The sequence below is a fragment of the Fringilla coelebs genome (genome assembly GCF_963513975.1).
Source record: "Fringilla coelebs genome assembly, chromosome: 4".
Lineage (NCBI taxonomy): Eukaryota > Metazoa > Chordata > Aves > Passeriformes > Fringillidae > Fringilla > Fringilla coelebs.
The window spans coordinates 22,103,060-22,124,092 of NC_140032.1; the positions used below are offsets into that span (position 1 = coordinate 22,103,060).

Below are 21,033 nucleotides of genomic sequence, written 5' to 3' on the forward strand. Positions count from 1 at the left end.
AAATGTGGACAAAACTTTCAAAACAAGTTAAAAAGGAAAGAAAATAGTTTTGAGCACACTGAAATTCTGTGATGGCAAAAAAGTTTTATTAAACCTATTATTCCATCTTATTAATGACCTTCAACAATGTATCACTGCATCAACACAAAAATAAAAAAACGATATAATGTCAAATCAGATTCCCTAGAAAGGAACAAGAAAAAAATGGAAATCGCTGTACAACAGAGCTTCTTCCAGTGAGTTCAAATAAGGTTTTATTCCAAAACAATAACATAATAACAAACTTCTCACTAAAAAAAATAATTATATATTATATATACTGATTTCTATTGCTGATGATTATTATGGCAACAAATAATCAAAGGAAGGGCCAAACACTTTAATACCTTTCAGCACACCTCAATATACTGTCCTAACAACAAGGAATGCAGATGTATTAAGGCTTGAACAAAGTTAAAAAAAAACAAAGAACTTATAACAGAAATCAAATATAAGATATGTTGTTGTTGTTGTTATTGTTGTTGTCGCCATCTAACTCCCAAATGTGACAGAGAGAATTCATTTTCTATTGTGGCACCTTCTCTTCATTATTTGTAATCTTAAGACTTGAGCTCAAATTCCTACCATCAAAATTTAGGCTCAAAAAATAAATTAAATAGGAGGAATTCAGCCCACATGAATTCTAAACTCAAAGCTCAAGTAACACAGACAGAAAATAACAGGGCTTCCAGTCACTCTAATTATTAAATTACAATCCACAGCAAAATTAGTAAAATAGTATTTCAGAATCAGAGTTTGCTTTCGCTTACTTTGTGGCCCACAGAAGATCAGCAAAAATGTAGCAACTGGAAATACTGGCAAAACTTAATTCGGTATTTTTCCACTATAGCTCATGAGTAGAGATCAACAATTTTAAGAAAAATATTTTCCCTGAGTACATCTCCTAAAAAAACTTTAGCAGAAGTAACATCACTAAAAACTTTTAAATTCACAAAAGCTTGGTGCTCTTTCAAGGAAAACAATCCCCTTTCCCCTTCCACTACAAATATTAAGCAGCGACTAAATACAAACCTAATATCTCTCATGCAAAAAACATTGTCACAATTACACAATAACCACTGCAAATACCATACCCTTGAGGGGATAATTTATCCAGCCATCCTGCTTTAACCTTCTTTACTGATGGTCCATAAAAGCAAGCATATGGTGTTATTGATCCATTTCCAGTCAAAGCCTGATCTCCACCCAATTGACAAAAATTCATTTGTTCACTGGCCAAGCGATCAGAATCTCCACTTTGTATCTTATTGCAAGATGCTGAGTGTGTTTTGGTTTTATTTTTCCTTTTTTTTAAAGACAAAGTATGCTGTTCCACAGTAGAATATACAGATTCACTTTCAGATTCTTCTGGTGTTAATGATGGGTCTTCCTGTGACAAGGATTCATTTTTTGCACTTTCTTTTGTCTTCTCCTTCTGATTACTAAAGTAACTGGAAAGAAAAATTGAATTTTTCTCTTAAAATGTGTTACTACAATGCACAAGTACATAAAATTAGTAATTAGAACAAATACTGGTAAAGTATATTATGTTTATAACTAGTATAATCACAGCTAACCACTGACCTGCTAACACAACCTATCTTATAACTATGACCATCCTGAATCCTACTTTCCCCATTCAACAAGAAAAGTACCAAGATAACACTCCTTTGGAAGCCTGAACAGAAATTTAAAAGTAAATTCTCCCTCCTCAGAAAACTAGCTTTGCTCTTTTGAATACTTTTGACGACTTTCAGTATCACCTCCCTCTTCCCCCTCCCACCTCAACAGGAGCCTGGTGCAGACTGGATAACTAAGAAGCACATTAGCTCCCACTTCATCAAGCCACTGTCTCAGGACAGGAGTGGAGAATGTGTTTTAGTTTTGTGCTTGTTTGGATGGGTTGGTTTTTTTCCTAATGACAAAGTAAATTATACGAGCACTCAGACACAGCTAGCTGTGAGATATACAAAAATGGAACTTGGTCTTCCTTATTCTGACTGGGGAAATCCGGGGCACTCTCCAAATTCACAAGAGATTCTGAAACCTAGTTTAAAGAGTCTCAGAAAAGCCACAGTGCCCAGATTTGCCTCATATAGGAAGGAGTAAAGCCTCAAACAGAAGAAAAAAAAATATAGTTATGGTTGTGCCCTCAGAGCTAGCGATCCACTTGTGCCATCCGTAAATAGCATTTTCTTCTTTACACTGAGTTTCTCAGGAATTCTTATTTAATACCATAGATTCTTAGAAGAATGTTCTTCATTCATTCCTAGATCCAATTTATTTTCACAAGCCAGGAATTCATTTCCATGAAGTTCCTAGAAAAGAAATATATTGTAACCAACATTTGTAACTGAAGGGGTGATATTTAAGTTACTGTAGATACAAATCACACACAAACAGCCTAGCTAGCAGTACTGTTCTTTCCCCCATCTTCAAACATGCACTTGAAAGCTGATTTTTGTATTCTAAGAAATGTTATTTCCAACATCTAAGCATGGCCCAAAAACCTGATACAAACAAATAAGATATTCAGTGTATAGAAATAACACTGCTCGAATTTTTCTCAAGGCACCACTGACATCCTGGTTTTGGCAGGGACAGAGTCTATTTTCTTCCCAGCAGCTGGCACAGGGCTATGCTTTGCATTTGACAATGAGGATAATGTTGATAACACACTGATGTTGCTGGGTACAGCTTACTCTAAGTCAAGGACTTTATAGTTTCCCATGCTCTGCCGGCGAGCACAGGAGCAGGAAGCCAGGAGGGTGCATGGCCAGGACAGCTGAGCCAACTGGCCAAAGGGATGTTCCATAGCACAGAGCATCGTGCTTTCCACTAGAGTTACTATCAGCATTGGTATTATTATTACATTTTGCTTTGTAGAAATTATTAAACTGGTCTTATTCCACCACCTAAGAGGTTCCTTGTTTTCCAGGTCTCCACACTGCAGTGGGAGCAAGCAAGCAGCTGTGTTCTAGTTACCAGCTGGGGTTAAACCACAAAAACTGAATATTTTTTAAGCTCAAGAACCACATGTTACATGCAGCTTAAGTACCATTTATGATTTGCCACTGCTAGCAAATCTTTCATAACAATATTTCTTCTTAGAATAAATGCACAGCCTTCACAGAACACTAAAGATAAAATAATGGCAAATTCAAAATCCTAAAGCAAAACTGAACTCAGACACACTGAATGCATCTCATTGGGGTCTCTTGGGTTGTTTCTTGCCAAGAACTTCTTCCTAAAAGGCTCATCTATTAACTTTTGCTTAGAAATCTCTATCACACTGCTTTGTAAACTGCTTGCAGTGTACAAAATGTCAAGGTTAACACTGCTCATGAACATTACATTTCACACTTCCTAAACTTAATCTGACAATCATATTGCACTACCAGGCTTTTCAATGTGCCTTTTTTCCTTTAAAAAAACCTAAATTTAACATCTCCATGCTTTCTGGCAAAAGTGTTTTAATTAACTCATTTAAGCTTTTATGTGTACGTAACAAAGCTGAACAACAGCAGAAACAAAGTGGATAAGCTTCCACAGCACTGCCATTTGTTTTCTGAGTGGCAGCTCCTAATCTTGTACTTGAGGACTGTACCTTGGCAACATGGTAAGGCAAGACAAAAAAAAAAAGACATAGTTCAAAGCAGAGGAAGTGTACAGCAAAAATGCAGAAATCAGTCTGATGCTAGGATAAATCTAGGTGAACTCTGTCTTCCTCTGCCAACCAGACCCATTATAAAAATAAAAACACACCCACACATCGCAGTACTATGCTGTAGCTAAAGGGGCTAAAGGGGCTAAAAAAAAAGAAAAACCAACAAAAATCCCAAACAATACAAACTCCCCCACACATCAATAAAACCAACCAAACAAACCCTACAAAAAACTAGGCAAAAAGCATCAATATAGCTTGTAAACAAATTAAATAGAAAACTCAAAAGCAATCTATCCACTGTTTATCAAGTATTTGCATTGCCTGGAATCTCCCAAAAGAAGGGGAAACGGCCACATTTCTGCACAAGAGTTAAAAGGCTAATATCATGGTGCATGAGGCATCTTCAGAGTAAAAATAGTCAGTGTCCTTTATCTTCATTTGTTTATTAGGACACAACTGAAATCCATTCCCACTGAAGCTACATGGCAGTTCTTCTTCCTGCCTGCCATGAACCACTGCAAGTTTGATGTCCTGCTTGTGCTCACCCCATAATCTTCAGTACTTGAGCAAGTGAATTCAGAGAGCCAGATAACTTCCAAGCTATAACTAATAAATGGTTTCTATTGTCAGTAGAATTTAAAATGTAAAAGTCCACAAATGAAGACTGGTTGTGGGTAAAGGAAGTTCTATTTGCTTGCAAAAATCTATTTCAAACAAATCAAAACCCAAGCATTTGCATTGTCCTGTTTACAGAAATATCCTGCAAGATGCTCAGGCTCAATACAAGACAAAATTCTCACCTCCTTCAAGTCTCTGAGATATTACACAAAGCATTTTTTCATGAAATGCAATGCAGCCAGCCTTCCACAGTATCCAAATACTCAGCTCACACAATTTACTGAGCTCAGATTGCATGTTTAATTTAGTCTGTCTACAGCAAGAAACAAAGCCAGTATTTCACTCATGAGTCCTAAACTCACTAGAATTCAGTCTTCCTTTGGAAAAATTCTAACATACTTGACTCTTTTAGTTAGATACAAGAATAAAATGTCAGTAAAACACTTGAATTTTTGTGTTGTTTTTAAATCAGCATTTAAAAAAAACCCAGTTCCTTCTTCAGGTTGCCCTTCAGAGGTTTCTCTTTATACTTATCTTTCTTCCTGACCCAAACCAAAGGCATATTTTCTTTATAACCTTCACTCCTGTTCTCTCATGCTCACTTACTTCCAGTCTGTAGTGACTCATTACTTATTTCTACAGTCACTCCCTTCACAAAAGCCTACAGAAGCCTTTTCTTTACACCAATGAAAGAGAAAGAAGGGCGATGGCTAACTTACAAGCCCTTAGAACAAATTTCAGTCTTAAGTATAACAACCTGACACCTTTTATTCAAGATGGACAAACTATACTCTCATGACTTAAGATGAAGGAGCAGCAACAAGCTCTAAAATCTCAGATACTTCACAGTGTTATCTAAATATTCTTATGTGTTCCTAGGATATTTGCTTCTGCTGAAAAAAATCTGAAAGTGAAATATATCTCAAGATGTTTGTTACATAGTTCTTCTTGATGACCTTTGTCCACAATGAAGTGCTAATGGAACTAAAAGCAGTTATGAAGTTTCCAACAGGCATGTGATAAACATAATGCAAGAAACTGTTCACATACATGGAAGTGATATTAAAATCCAAATCTTCACATCAGGTAAAGGATGTCATAATATAATGCATTAATCATGATTCTACAACCAGCAAAACAGCAATTTAGTTTCAAGCAGTTAATCCAGTTTAGCAGCATGATAGTTTTGAACTTTGTGCCTCTGTAAGATAAGAAAGAGTGCTGATGACCTTTCTGGTATTCCTTTTCCTAAACAACCAGTTCAATGAAATGTACAGAATAATGCTAATAAGTAACAAGAGGGCTAGAAAATCTAGCTTAGACCATTGAAACAATTACAAAGAAGTTAAATTTTGAGTTTTTAAAGACACTGGTGCAGACAACAATAACTAGCACAGACAAGGCATTGCATTCAAGGAAAGAAAATGAGCACTCAAAAGTCAGCTTTGACTGCACATAACAAGAACAAGTAGGAAAGGCAAGGTATGATTTTGTGCAGTGTGTTGAAAGGTCAACAGCAAAAAAAAAGTATAATATACACCCAAAACAAAGTATGCATCAAAAAGAGATTACTTTCATTCCTATAAAACTACTCTCGTTAGAAGATGAAATTTGAACCATTTACTTTTATTGATCAATTCTAAAGAAATTAGAATGGGAGAAGGAAAAACTCTAGACATCCATTTGAGTATTTATTTTAGGCAATAGTTTTCAACAGTTTAAAAATGAAACATTAGACTGAAGACCAGGACAGAAGAATTTTCTGTTTTCTTTAATTCTGTGGCTTGAGACTGGCTGGGGAAAGTATAAGTAATCACAGAACCAACAACTTCTGGTCTGCCTCCTGCTGAGACAGAAGCAGGAGCTGGAAATTAATGGCATTTGGCAGATGCCTCACTAAGCTAATTTACCTCCCATATCTCCCTCCCCATGATTCAGAAGTCTGTCCACGTGTCATCTGTGGCATTCACACCAACTACTGACCCCAACAAAAACGCTCACTTCAGAGTATCCTAAAAGTGATTTTCCAGGTATACAGCTGGAAAGTTTAGGAGATGCATGAAAAATATCATGCAAGAACTAAGAAGTCCTGAGAACTTTCATATACAAGGATTGAAAAAGGGCATGGCCAAATGTGACCATCATATCACCTAACCCAATGTGCAAGCTGCTTTCACAGGATATGCAAAAGTCTGTGCAGAGATAACCAGTTTTGATCTGCAATTCTCAGATGAGAAAAAAAACACTTTTAGCATTCTTAGTAAATTCTAACAGTTTCAAATTTCAACAGCTTACCCTCAATTATGAACAAAGAACTGTACATAAATACAGCAGCTCTGGCCAATGGCGGTTAAAAAAAAATCAGTTACCTGTCCTACATTGGTTAAAAAAAAAAAAAAAGAAACATACACTGGCGCTTCTTATTACTACTGAACATAAAAGTGTTTCTTGGTATTAACAAAAGTCATTAGTCCTCATTTATTTACATCCTAAACCCTTTATATATACCTAAAATGACAGAAATCAAGAACTGGCAACTAAAAGAGGACAAAAAAAAAAAAAATTAAGGCCAGTATGAAATACCCAGCATGAAGATTAAAATGAAGACAGACTATATACATTCAGGCTTCTCAACTTACATTAACATCTTTAGCGTTGTCACAAATAAAGGTTTCCCCATATGGAGAGATAATGGGTGGCTTTTCTTCCACGGAAGTATCTTAAAGCAAATAAATGAATAATAAATAAATAGATACAGTCACATGGTGCTCTACTGTGAGTCATAAATGCTCTGCTAAAGTCATAATAAAAATCAACAAGGGACACAGATTTTGCAGCTTGCAATTTCTCTGTCCTTCCCAGGAAAACCTTTGAGGTACAAGATACAATGTCCTATTTCTACATGACCTCCAGATACCTTCTTCTCACCGTAGACATTAACACTACTATTTTGTAATTTGAATATAACTGGCATACAGGCATTGTCTTCTTTCCTACCCTGCATCGAGTTAAAATAGAAAAACCTTCAGTTATCTAGTCTGAGAAGCAATAGCTCCAAAGCTCTTTATTGGGACTTTTTAAAAAAATCAAAAATAAACCACCACAAAACTCTTTTGTACACCATCTTCATTTTGTCACCAAGTATTTGCTTAAAATAAACACATATACCTTCAAAAAGACATATTTTTCAAATATGAAAGAAGTTTCCAGCTGACTGCACAAGACTTTGAAACACTTCAGTAAACTATTTAATACAATAAATTTCCTGTTCTTTCCAGGAGCTATGAGCACTCATAAACAAATTAAGCAGCATTAGTCAGGAATACACTCCTTACATCTCTCAAGGAATTAACTCTCCTTAAAAAAATCTGGATCTAATATTAGAAACTTAAAACACTAGTCTAAAAAATATATATCTTAAAATAAATGGGCTTAAGGAGTAGATTTTCTAATTTTTACTTTATTTGGACATATTGAAAAAGTAAGTAAAAATGCAGAACTGATAAAATATTCTGCTATCACACAAATCAATTCTTCTAAACCTTTGAGATGCCCAATATATGTCAAAATATGCAATACTTATTTTAGACAACCAGTCCAAGGTTTCTTTTTCCTTAATATTCAAGATGTAAATATCAGCATGCTTAACTCACTGTTTTGTGAAATCTGCCTCCCAGTGCAAGAAATATTTGCAAGGCCCATATTTCTTCTTCTCTGAAGGGAACTTGAATAAAACAAAGCACAGAATGAAAAAATTAATTGAAATTTCCCAGAAAACAAGCAAAACCATCTCATGCAGTTAAACAATTAAAATTATACACAAATATAGAAACAATAGATTTTAAATCTTGGGAAATTTTCTGATTTTTTTTTCAAAGTCACACAACAATATGTTTTCCTCCCCTTATGACACTGAATACTTTTCTGATCCTAGCAGACATCCCAAATTCAGGGTTTTTTTTTGTTGTTCTGAATTGACATTAAAAACATTCAGACTACTTGAAGAATGGAGATCCCAGAGTTTTCCCCAACTTTTTCCTTCCCTTCTCCTTCACAATAACTACCAATGACGGAATTTAGAAAAGAATGTACTATGAAAATCTACTTTAACATTAAACTCATAAGGGGCCTGAGAATCTAGCCTGAACATGCTCCCAGACACTGAAAAAAAAATTGTTGCAAAGTTTAGATTTCCTTAAGTGAATTATTTCCCTCTACAAAGTTTTAAAACCAAGAGGTAAATGGCACTGCATTTTAACTGCCAGTGACAAGCCCTACACATTTTGCACATGGGTAAGAAGGTATCTCCACACACAGCAGAAAAGTTATTTTTTTAGTGGCATGCTGGCCCCATGCATTTCAGTAATTTCAAGTACAGTGCAATATTACTGCTACTATTAATATTTCAGGCCAAGACAGTTTATTATCAAAACATAGGAAGAAAAAAGTGTGAATTAGAAAATTTCTACTCCTTTCACTAGTCCAGTAGTCTGTATTATACAGGCCTTTTCATTCAAGCTTTGAATTCTTCCATTAACATAATTATCAATTTTTCCTCTTACTTTCATTTTCTCTGCTTAAAATAAGAGTACTGAAGGTTTTCATGCATCCTTATAGAATATTCTGAGGCTTATAAATGCCATGTAAGATCCTTATCAGTTTTCCTAACAGTTTGTGGGTCCTCCATCATTTAAAGCCAGTCAATTACCTCCTACTAAAAATATCAATCATCTCCTAACTTCTGTTTCCCCTTGTAACATATTAAGAAATTTTATTATTTGAAGATAAGCTACATTTAGGACTTTAGACCTACTGTCCCATGAAGTTCAACTTGAATTACTCGTAACTACAAAATTATGTTTCTTTATGACAGAAGGCAGGCGTTCATGAACTACTATTTCACATAATTTTTACTCCACACCTAAATCTGCCTCAAAAATTTTATTAGATTAAATTTAAGATGGAAGCCATACCTTATAAACTTACTTGACATTTCAAATGCTATCCAGGTTACATAAACTATGTTCCCCAATGATTACTTTATAAAATCCTGGGTTTAGAAAACACAGGGTGAGTTGGGCCAGTGAAAGTGGACCATAGCCTAGTTCCCAAATAGAATTGCCAACTCTCCTGAGTCATAATTACAATAACTACACAGCAAATACTTTAAAAGTCAGTGTTTCATCATACATTTTACTAAAATTCATCTAATTACACTTTTTGAAGCTCCATCAGCAAACTAACTTCATGTGTTTGTGCAAACTTAATATGCTTAAAAAAAACCCCAAAAGCTAACCTAATGTATTTCAACACAGATCAGATTTTTTGTTGGTAGGTTGGTATCTTTTGAAGGGTATTAGAACTATTAAACTAAATTAAGACTTAAAGACAAACAGCTTTGACTTGAAGAGCCTTTAAAATTATGGAGGCTTTCCTTGTGTAAAACAGTGAGTCATTTGCTTAGTTTCAGGGTGGATGGATAATTTCACCAGGTACTGAAAAATAACAAGTCAGCTTAAAAAACAAACAAACAAAAAAAATCACACACACACACAAAATACCCCACACTTTTTTTTAAATCCATATACTTTTCAGGACTTGTGTATTCTTTTGATCATGCACCTACATTTATGTATACATGGCATAAAATCCTGCTGAAAAACCAACTATAGTCTTTTTTTCCAGCATTCCAAAAATACACCTCCTTGTCATTTTTGGAAAGCAAATTTCTAACTTATGTAAGTTAAAAACTGTCTGAAGATATAAAATAAATGAAATGAGCTTACTTTCAATATCTGCTTGAAAGATTATGTGTCAAAAAAACCCAACAGTGCAAGCTATATAATGATAACAATTTGTGAATGCTTAATAGAATAGTAAGCTACCTGTTGTACAGATTAAATACCTGGATTAAAAGAGAGAAAAATACTGAAGACATCTGTTGGAGGAAAAAAAATTGAAAAAAATCTTATGACTGTATCAATTTGCAACTTTTTCTTAGCTATTTCAGAAAGTGACTACCTTTTCTCTCGAATTTTTTCAATTCAAAAACTGAGTACCTCAAACAAGATTGTTGATATTCTTTATTTTGCTCGTTAACGGAAGGTTAGTGCAAGCAGTCTGCCAAATCATGAAGTGCACCAATTTTTCAAAGATATAATAATAATTTCAATTAGTTTTCAATGTTGACTTTGTTCCAGCTGTGGTGATTAAGACTCCCTGTTTTCATGTATTAAGAGGTACCGGATGCAGCTCAGGCTGCTCACACTTCTCTAGCACCCTATATTATGCATAAACAGGATGAAAGGATGTGATGAGGCAGTGACTGGTCTTGCTAAATGCTGAAAGGCTGGAAAGCTCAAACTTTGCACAGAACTTTGCACCAAGCTGGTTTATTCAATATACTCCTGCCACCTTGAAAAAAAGTGAGGGAAGGAGGTCAGTGCAAGCAGTCAGTGCCTCAAAGTCTTTACTTGGCATTCATCTGCTGAGTGTTTTAAATGAAAGAAGCTTTTGTTTTCAAATTCATTCAAGACATGTTTTTTTTTCTATCTATCTCAAGACCTAACCCTCCCATAATGCAAACACATCAAAACTGCTCTAGCATGCTGTGTAAAACTTTACCTCTCCTAGACTGCTAGGAGAGGTAAAGTAATAATAACACTTTACTATAGGAAAATAGAGGGAGCAGCTTCTCTCTTCTAAAAAATTTATTTTGCGTGGCAGAACACAGTAGAGATAGACAGCAACACCAGCCTGTCACCTCATTAGCAATCTTGAGTACTTGAATGCTAAGAAATGGAGTCTAAAGGATATCAGCACCAAGCAAGAAATTCCAACTATAGGATCTGCCAACTGCAGAACACAAATGGCCAAGCACCAGTGTCTATTTTACTTATTTATATCTTCCCCAATATGGAGGATATTGCCCAGAATTTTGGTCTAGTTTTTCTTGTTTCTCTTCATGAAGATTCAGAACAACCCCACTACTGCACAACACAAGTAACAAAGATGGGAGACATGAAAAACTCTAAAAAATTATAAAATTCATCACTCTGAAATTTTATCTGCATGTTATTCTGTATAAAAATCATATCTACCATGTTATAATTCTGCTTCAGCTTTTTGCTTGAACAGATTGCTTCCAAGAATGATGCAATGGTAACTATTTCACAGAAGAGTGACTGCTAGTTGACATTATCCAAAGTATCCAAAGCCTCTAAAACTATTTCAAAACTAATTATGTTTAATTTTGTCTTAAAGACACATTAATGGTTAGTTTCACCCATTGCAATATTTTGTCTTACAAAAACCTTCAATTTTTCACTTTATGGTTTTAAACACCTTTTGACCAATCTTTAATTATTCTCTAACAAGAGAGAGCTCAAAATGATACAATAAGGAAAAGTCCAGCTGAAAATAATCCAGTATAACTACACATCAATACTGGGTAACAAAAACCAGTACTAAAATCTGCACAGTAACTCCATTATTAAGGAAAATGTGTAATTGTCACTTTTTCTTTTTTTTTTTTTTTAATAATTCTGCATCCCCCCTCAATATTATAGTGCTGCCACACTGTAGTGCCATAATTCAAAAAAAGAAATAAACCCAAAGTATTTTCAACTTCTAAAATGCTATGGTGTCTTTCCAGATGCCAGCATGCTTTGTTATAGGCAAGAGCACCGAGCAGAAGTGAGGCACAGGGAGGTAGATAAAATTGGAAGGGAGGTAAGTGCATTATTAGTAATAAAAAATGACATTGTTACAGCCCTACTATGGGGACAAGGAGACCCACTGTAAGAACCTTCTGTGCTAAAGGCACACAGGAGGTGATGAGAAAAGTATTCCTTGCATAAAAATTTAATGACACGTCCACGAATGACAAGAAGGAAATGCTGAGTTTACCAGATTTCAGCAGGATTTCTCAGCCTCTACAGAACAGCCTTTATACAATGTAATAAGGATGAAACCAGCATCTGTCAATAAGGCCACTTGAGGCTGTTTGCCTATGCAAGTTTTGAGAAAGATACAATCCTTCCCGAGGTTAAAGATGTTTGCACAATGCCATTCTAAAGTTCTCTGTATTAGTATTAGCTCTCTGCCCCTACGAAAAGGTTGTCAGAAAGGTCATCAAGAGAGTTCCTGCACGTTTAAGTTCTGCTGTGAAGTTCTTGTTTAGCCTCAATCTTTGGCAGACAGACTGGTCCCTCAGGATTTCCATATTATTATAACTAGAGCATAAAGACCAAGAAAAGATTGACTTGGAGCTCACAAGTCAAAATGGTGGGAAATGAAGTTAGTGCCCCAGTCACACATCAATCACTAACAGACTGGGAATTGGAGGATTTACTCCAGTGGTGGGAAGACTACTATATATTCTCTCAACTGGATGACTGTTTCTCAAAGACAGTGAGAATACTCTTTTAGTATGGAGCTGTTTTTTGGGTTAAAAATCCTATTTTGTCTCAGCATGAATAGCTTTATTAAATGAAGTAGGGATAATCACTCTACAAAAGTTAACATAAATCTGCTCCCCACTGGAGCAGTATACCTCACTGCATGGGTATACTTAAGTTTCAATGAGCACAATTTCTTTGTCATTTAGAAGACACCAATGAAGCAGTTTTTAAGGCACACCAAAAAAAATCACTAATTGTTGCAAAGAAAGTTTGCCTCTCCACCTGTTCAAACAATTGTATTACAAGATTAATTTTGACATTGCTGAGTAATCTAAAAACTTATAAATGCTGGGAAACCCCTGCATTTAGAGCATGTATAAACTCGATGATGTTTCTAGCTGCTGAGATATGCAGATGAAAAACTCAAGATAAATATAAAACATTCTCACACATGTCCCTTCCAGGCATAGCTTCTGGTTCAAAAAAAAATTGGAAAAAGAAAAAAATGCAACCTAATGGTCTGGATATGGCTACACCAACAAAACTTTGCATATGCCTCTGCATTAATTTTTCTTCTGTTTAAGATGCTTAGCCAGCATGACAACTAAAATTTACTCAACAGATCCAACAATATTACAAATTTGGCTGTGTGGAGATATTTTTTGCCTAAAGACTACAATATTGTATTGTGATTGACTACATATTCAGTGCCTATTATTTTTAACATTCCAACAATTATACTTTTATTAAGACAGGTCTTAAATTAAGTCCCAACAGCAGGTATTATTCTCAATATTCTATCATATTTTTCCAAGACAAGCTATAACAACTAATGCTTATTCAAGAAATAAGTGCCACTCAGTAATTTCTGACTTCCAAATATGAACTCAACCATTTTGAAGGAAGAAAAATACACGGTCACATCACCTGAATACTTAGAAACAAATTAAAAGATTCCATAAACTCTGAAAAACCATCCATAGCTATTGTCTTTTTTTTCCTCCTTTTTCTACTGCTGTTTTCCCTTGCTGGAATGTCTCGGAAATATTTTTATGCTGGAAACATCATTAAAAGCTAAGGTTTTGCTGTTGTGAAACCACCAGCAAAAGCCAACACATAATATGAATAAATGGCTGCCTTCATTCTCCAAAGTTAACAATTAAATGACTACCAGTTCAGAAATTAACCCAAAAGCCATCCTGAAGTTTTTGCTTACACTTTATAGTTTTTTAGGAATTATATCTAAAGCAATGAAGATTGCTTTATTTGTTAATATGTAGATGCAGGGAAAATTGGGGAGGTTTTAAGAACACACTGTTCTAAAATTTCTCTTTACACTCTCAGTTTTGCTTTTAAAGAACATTGAAGCTTAATCCTTCTTCAGTTAATATGGCAACATTCATATCAGATTCAGTGTATTCACAGGGCATATTTAAAAAATCACACCAAAAAAAAATAGACATAAGAAAAAAAAAAATCAAGAAACTCCAAACTGTACGTTCTACCATGATAGCAATTTCTCATTAGTAATGAAGAGCAATTACCTTGATGAAGGTTGAACTTTACTTGATTCAGGAATTTCTGGTACAGGTCGATGCCTTAAGATAAAAGATCGGCTTGCTCTTGGAAATACTTTCATGCAGTTTAGCGCACAGGAATCATATAAGTCATTGTCTATCATTTCTCCTTTAAACTTATAGAATGGAGAATCTGTTTTTCTGTCAGATATATCACCCTCATCTGCAAACCTCTGCTGTTTGTTTTCCTTGCATTTTGCCTCACATGAACGAACAAATGAAGGAGGATCACGGAACACCAAAGGGCCAATCAAGTGCTCATCAGCTTGGTATGCAGCAGCTTCTGTCAGTGATGCGTCTTGCTGAGTATTCGTGTTGGTATTTCTGTTTTGACTGACAGCTTTTAGTATGCTGTCTGAATTCTGGTATAAACTAGAAATATCCAAATTTGTAAAGCTATCATCATTTGCCTCCATTGAGTTTTGCTCTGCAAGTTCAACCTTTTCCTTATTGAGGCAAGATTTTTTAAGAAGTTGTTCTGATGACGTTACAGGTATCAAGCCAGTTCGATCTACACTTGAATTGCTTACAGGAGACTCCTGATCTGAGGATGAATATTGCTTCTCTTCCAAACCTTTTAAGTCTTTGAACTTTAAATTTTGATGGAAAAGAGAATTCCCTTGAGTTTCCAAAAGATTGTCTAACTGCTTAAGAATCCTTCTGCGATGCCCTGTAGGCAACACTCCCATTTGCTGAAGCACGCTGTTATTGATTCCCACACAATCTGTCACAGTGTTATAGCCATATTTTTTAAAGTTAGGAAGATACTGTGTAAGGTTAATGTTGACCAAAAATTCTTCAATATCAGAGCCATTGCCTGTGGATGACATGACTTCATTCCGTATATTGCCTCACACAGCCATGTAAAAATAGTTAGGTTGCATGCATGTTCACTAGCAAGAAAACCTTCTTGAATTTGGTGTCCACCAGCCAGCAGAAAATATTTGTTTCCTCACGACACCTCTTCAAGTTTCTTCAGTTCAAACTGTTCTTTTATTTTAAGACTGCAAACATATGGAAAAGAAAAAGGACATTAAAAGAAATTCTCACCTGAACCTCACAATCACCTTGAATAAAATTGTGAAAGACTCCCAGTCAGTGGAACAGTAATATTTTTTAATTGTTTGTATACAATAATTTCAACAAGTGTAAACCCATCCTTTTATCTTAGTCTATATAAAGAAAATAGCAAAATCAAAGTCTCAGCACAAGTACTACAGACTTAAAACACATACTCTTAGTAGTTAAACATTAAGATGAACAGTTAAAAGATGAACCACTTATCTACACACACACTCTTACTACACAGTACTTGCCTATCAGGGGGAGAGAAAGAGTTATCCAAGACCACAACTGGATCCTAAAACCTATTTCCACACTAGCACCAATTAATTATGGAATAGGGCTTCTACTCCCTTATCTTCCAATCTCAAAATCCTTTTAACATAGAAACACACCTGCAATGGAACAAAGGAAAAATGACTGTCTAGCAGGAACACAGGAAACAGGTAACCACCAGCATCTCAACTCTGACAAGGAAGCAGTTTTCCCTTGGCCACAAAGAGAACAGGCATGACCCCATAGGCAAGTTCTGCCTGTCCAAGAGTTTTTCCTTAGTACTTTCCAACTCAGCTCTCACACTCCAGATTTCATCTGCTTGAATTATTCTTTCTTTCAGGGCCATATCTAAATTCACAATTTACAAAACCCAGATGCTACTGTTCTGAAGGTGTTCAAACAAACTGAAAAAATATTTCTTCAAAGAAAGTTTAAAATCAGCAACACTCAACAGGTTTTTCATCTCTCTCCTTCTGTATAAAGAGTAATTTGGCTTTGGGGAAACCTGCTGACTGTAACACCTGTCCTGGCATGCAGGTACTAGCCTTAAGCAGCCTGGAAAAGAAAGAACAGCTTCAGTGGAAGAGCATCAAGATTTAAGTAGCATTTAGAAAGAGGAGAAATCTTATGAACAGAATTTGTCTGTGGTAATAGGCATCGACATCTAATTCTTCAAAGTGTTTCATGACAAAAAATGCAGCACTTATGATCTAGAATTTAAGCTTAAAACACTGCCTACATTTTTATTGTACCAATTGCTATAAATGTTCATTTATTTAAAATAGATCATTGGATTCTCTCTAGTCTCTAGCTTTATATTTCTGGATATATTTTTATCAGTTTCGATCACTACCCACAATTCTCAGAAGCGACTTACCTTGAATATTAAATTGATACCATTAAAACCTTTTAGACAGACAGTTCTATAGGTCAATCAGATATCAGCCTCTCAAGAGAGATTAACTTTATTACAGAGGTAACCCTCAATTAAAGATTCCCAAGTCATTTAAATTCAAAAAGCCTTGGATGGATCTAAACAGATTAACAATCCACTTTTGTATTTACCTTTGTAAATACAAAAATTTACCCATCCTAACCTGCAGGCTTATATAAACCTCCATCATTCCTTTAAAAGTTTGAAAACTCAGCATTTTCTCAAAATTTTCATGGCAGCCTCCAGTCATAAGGGATAAAATTCAACAGCATGGCCTCCACCATCTCTAAACCCTGAAAAATGCAAATGCATATCCTCTTAACTAGATGAGTATATATTCTCAGATTCTGACTACAGAATGAAGAAAAAATAGCACAGAAATTAATTTTGGGGGAAAAAAATACCAGACAGGTATTGTTTGGGACAGAAAATAGTCTTACAGATACCAAGTAATTAAATAAAAAGCACAATCAAACAGACTACAAACAATAGGGGGAAAAAAAGGAAAAAACAAACAAAAACACCAAAAATCAACAACAAAAGCACACACATATTCAAGTATATAAAACCCCTACAGCATTAGCATATCAGTCTAAGGCTTTTAAAGTTGCTGTTGCAGCTGGTTATGTCAGCCATTTCCACCTTCCTGGGTTTCATGATAGCTTTTGGCTACTTTTTCCCTAAGGTGTTAAGTGTTCATTTTCAGACAGTATCATCTTCTCAATCCTTCCACCTTTCATAATAGCAAAAAATGCACCAGGGAGAGTAGCTTTAGCTATATATTTATAAATAAGTATACATCTGTTATAAACAAAAATATTTATATCCACACATTCTCTCTTCTCCATCATAATAGTCTTTTTTCTACATTCAATAGCTTTGCCTACACCTTATTCCAGAACATCTCCAGTATTGTTACTTCAGGAACTCAAACAGCCATGTGTTATCAGCTGTTTGGACTCTAACCCATCTTTGTATAAACCACATACCAATGCAAAGGGACACCTAGCAGGGAACAAACTGTGTGTCCAAATCTGTAAGGATGATTATGTTTTGCTGTGTATTTTATGAAGAAAGCAGAGGAAGGAAGGAACTGCTTGCTGAGAAGACATTTTGACCTCAAAATGCCAACAGTGCTGCAAGATAAAGCCCAAGCCACTTTCTGTTTCTGTAGTTGTCTATGGCAGAAGCTATCAGTGCATCCATCAAGATTTCTGAAGACATGCTATAGATCTGGCCTAGCTATGCAACTGGTTAAATAACACTAAGATTACATATTATTTTGTGGGTTTAAGCAAAGGGTTATACTGACAACTGGTTTGGTTTCACTACTTACACAAAGATTAATGTAACAAACAGCTAAACAAATCTACACACACTGGTGAGCATTTTGCAGGCTAGAACATAAATATGCGATCACTTCTTAAAATGTTTTATAAGGTTTGAACGCAAGAATGCAAAACTCAAGGACCACATTACTCTATTTTAATATTATTATCAATTTAAAAAACAATTTAATCTTCTCCTTAGCTTTGATTGCCAAGTAATTTATAATAAACCCTGAAGAATGTACAGTATTAGAAATGGAGTGGCACATACACATTTGTACAAATACATTCATTCTCTTTCACATCCATATTTCTACCACCACAAATTCAGCATTTGTAAACAACATTAGTGCATACGGCTGCATACACTCCATAAAACAAATCTCCTCTCAGAGGCAAGGCAAAACAGATTTTTCTTACTTATAAATAAATAGAAAAAAAAAAAAAAAAGAACCCCAAAAAAAAACAAAGAAACAAACAAACAAAAAAACACAAGAGGAATTTGAACTTGCTTAAATAAAATTTACTCTTGTTGCAATATTATATTCTCTTAAGTAGCATAACCAAGACAAAAATCACCATTCTCAACATGGTTACTAAAAAATAGGAAAATGCTATAATGGCTATTAAAAAAAAAAAAGAAAAACATCAGACTTCTTGGAAGATGCTTTCCATTTTATCAAAATAGGGATAAAACACCTAAACTACTAAGTGAAAAAAGCAATACAAAGAAAACCATTTGGGCTCTTCTTCTAAGAAAAAAGTTTCAGCAGTGGATGAATTGCAATGTGTGTTGCACATCTCAAGCATTTCACAGAATCATCCAACTTTCTTTCATGGAAGATGTTTTTCATACTCCTTACAAACTGATGGTCAATTTCTTCCTTTTCCCATCTTATGGAAGGGACCTAGACAAGGAGTGGCAAAACAACTCAAGAGTGGCCTAACAGGTCTTCTCTTTTACTAAAAGTGACAGCTAAATAGCATCAAATAAAAATGGCAATTCTAATTCTCAGAACCCTTCCTCACATGGAGGGCAAGCACCTGTGTCTAGCATTCTGGAAAGCTAAGCTACTAATTTTAAAATTCTTTAATTGTGATTTTTCAAGTTGAAAAGTCTTGAAGACAAAATTGACTGGGAGATAGACAAATCTTTGTTGAAGCAGGCAAGCAACCGAAATTTTAACAATTAAATGTGTGAACAGTAGGTTACAGGTGAACACAGAAACACTCAAGTGGGACTAGGCTTTTTTTCCCTTTTTTAATATCAATAGAGATACAAGCCTGAAGAAACTGTCAAACCTTTAAAAGTACATGGCAAGACAATCACACTGTAAGCAATCAGTTCAACAGACACAAGCAAGTTCAGGCTTGCTTCCAACTTCTGCTAAACAACATACTAGATTAAGATCCTAATAAATATGCTAAAAAAAAAAAAAAAGCCAAACAAAAAAAACCCCACCCAACAAACAGTGCAAAAAGTCTTACCATGGAGCAGAACAAAATCTGCAAGTAGTAAATTTCATCCTCGCTTTGCAATTGACTCCATAAAGACTGACAAGATTAACATAGAAACATTGTAGAATAAAAGTCTTTCCCAAAACCTAAATTATACAATCCGCATATAGATTGCTTTAAAAAAAAAAAACTGATTGCAACAATTGCGATAGAACTATTGCCTCAACCAATACAAGGAAGTTACTAAGCATAGGTCAACCTAGAGGATAATTACAAAATAACTTTAATCACATCCTCTGTCAAACTGTTTCTTTGTTCGTCTTTTTTTTATATATGTCAGAGCACTTGCCTTCTAGAAATAGGTTCAGCAACTTTCGTTACCTCGGAGTCAAACCTCATACTGCAAGAAATTCCAGTGGAACAACTTGCAGAGTCGCTGGAGTAAGGAACGGCATGGCATGAATAAGCAAAACTCAGGGTGGAATTGGAACTTTGGGAAGTTTGCAGCGGCAACAGTAGGGTGCTGTACCCTTCATTCGTATTCTCCATCCATTACATACTACAGCTTCTCTGCTTTCTTAAGTTTTCTGATAAAATTTCAAGGTATATAATGGCAGCTAATGAGGTCTGCTCATGTCTGCCTTCACAAAAACGACTCACAGAGTAAATGAACACACAACAGTAAAGAGCACTGTTCTTTAGCATGACATTTACATTCAAATAGTTGAAACAATTGAAGCTACAAAGAAAGCAAGCAGCAATACACGCCTCTTCTACCTACCTACCTGCTATATCCAGTCCGATCCCAACTTCGGTAAGTGTCGCTCATCTGGGACATGCCCCGTCCCCGGACACCGGGCACTCTCGGGCAGCTTGCCCGGGAGGGCGCAGAGCAGCAGCAGCAGCAGCGCGGGGCTCGCTGCGGGCGGCACCGGCAGCCGCAGCATCACCCCCGGCAGCGCCGGCCCGGCCCGGCAGCGGCCAGAGCCTGCCCAAACCCCGCACTCCCCGCGCCCCTAGCCCGCCTTACCTCTGCCAAAAGCCAGCAGCTCACGGGGACTGCGAGGCAGAAGAAGGAAGCGCAGGGCTTTAGAGTGCTTCAACTTTCAGTTCTCCCTCCGGCTCCCCGCTCGCTCACTTTCTTGCTCGCTTTCTCTCCTTCCTTCCTGCCTGCCTGCCTGGCTGGCTCCACACCCCACCCCACCCCCGCGCTGCTCCCCAGCAGGCCGCGCCCGCGGAGCTCCTTCCCTCCGTCCCTCCCTCCCTCCCTCCGGCCCTCCCTGCCGCGGGAGGGGCCGCACCTGGGCACGCCGGCAGCGCCCGCCGCCCTCCGCGCCCGGCTCAGGGCGTTCTGGCCGGGCCGCATATTTCCGGAGGAGTCACTCGGAAACCCGCGGGCAGGCTGCGGCCCCGGGGTGCCGTGTGCCTCGGCGCGTCGCTCCACGGGCCTCCCGTGCAGCCCAGGCCGGGCAGGCCCGGCGGCGAGCGTCCCTTCCCGCCGGGGCAGTGAGCGAAGGGCTCCCGGCGCCACCTCTGACACCGCGCGGAGGGCAGCGCTCCGGCTGCGTGGAACAGGACAGCCTGCCAGTAACGACACAGCACTTGCTGCAAAAACAACAAACAACAACAAACAACCCAAAAAAAAAAAAAGAAAGAAAAAACAAAACAAAAA

The 21,033-nt window shown here is 36.6% G+C and overlaps 1 protein-coding gene across 1 annotated transcript in view; it reads right to left on the reverse strand.

Annotated features, from left to right (window-relative positions):
- The window catches only part of ARAP2 (ArfGAP with RhoGAP domain, ankyrin repeat and PH domain 2), a gene marked incomplete at both ends in the record, with an annotated part of 105,739 nt that extends 90,552 nt beyond the window's left edge, over positions 1-15,187 (reverse strand). The window contains 6 exon segments of the mRNA XM_084204247.1: positions 1,134-1,490; positions 2,275-2,357; positions 6,964-7,043; positions 7,978-8,048; positions 14,271-15,154; positions 15,158-15,187. Coding sequence (XP_084060373.1) covers positions 1,134-1,490; positions 2,275-2,357; positions 6,964-7,043; positions 7,978-8,048; positions 14,271-15,154; positions 15,158-15,187 — 1,505 coding nt within the window.
- Between the last annotated feature and the right edge of the window lie 5,846 nt (positions 15,188-21,033).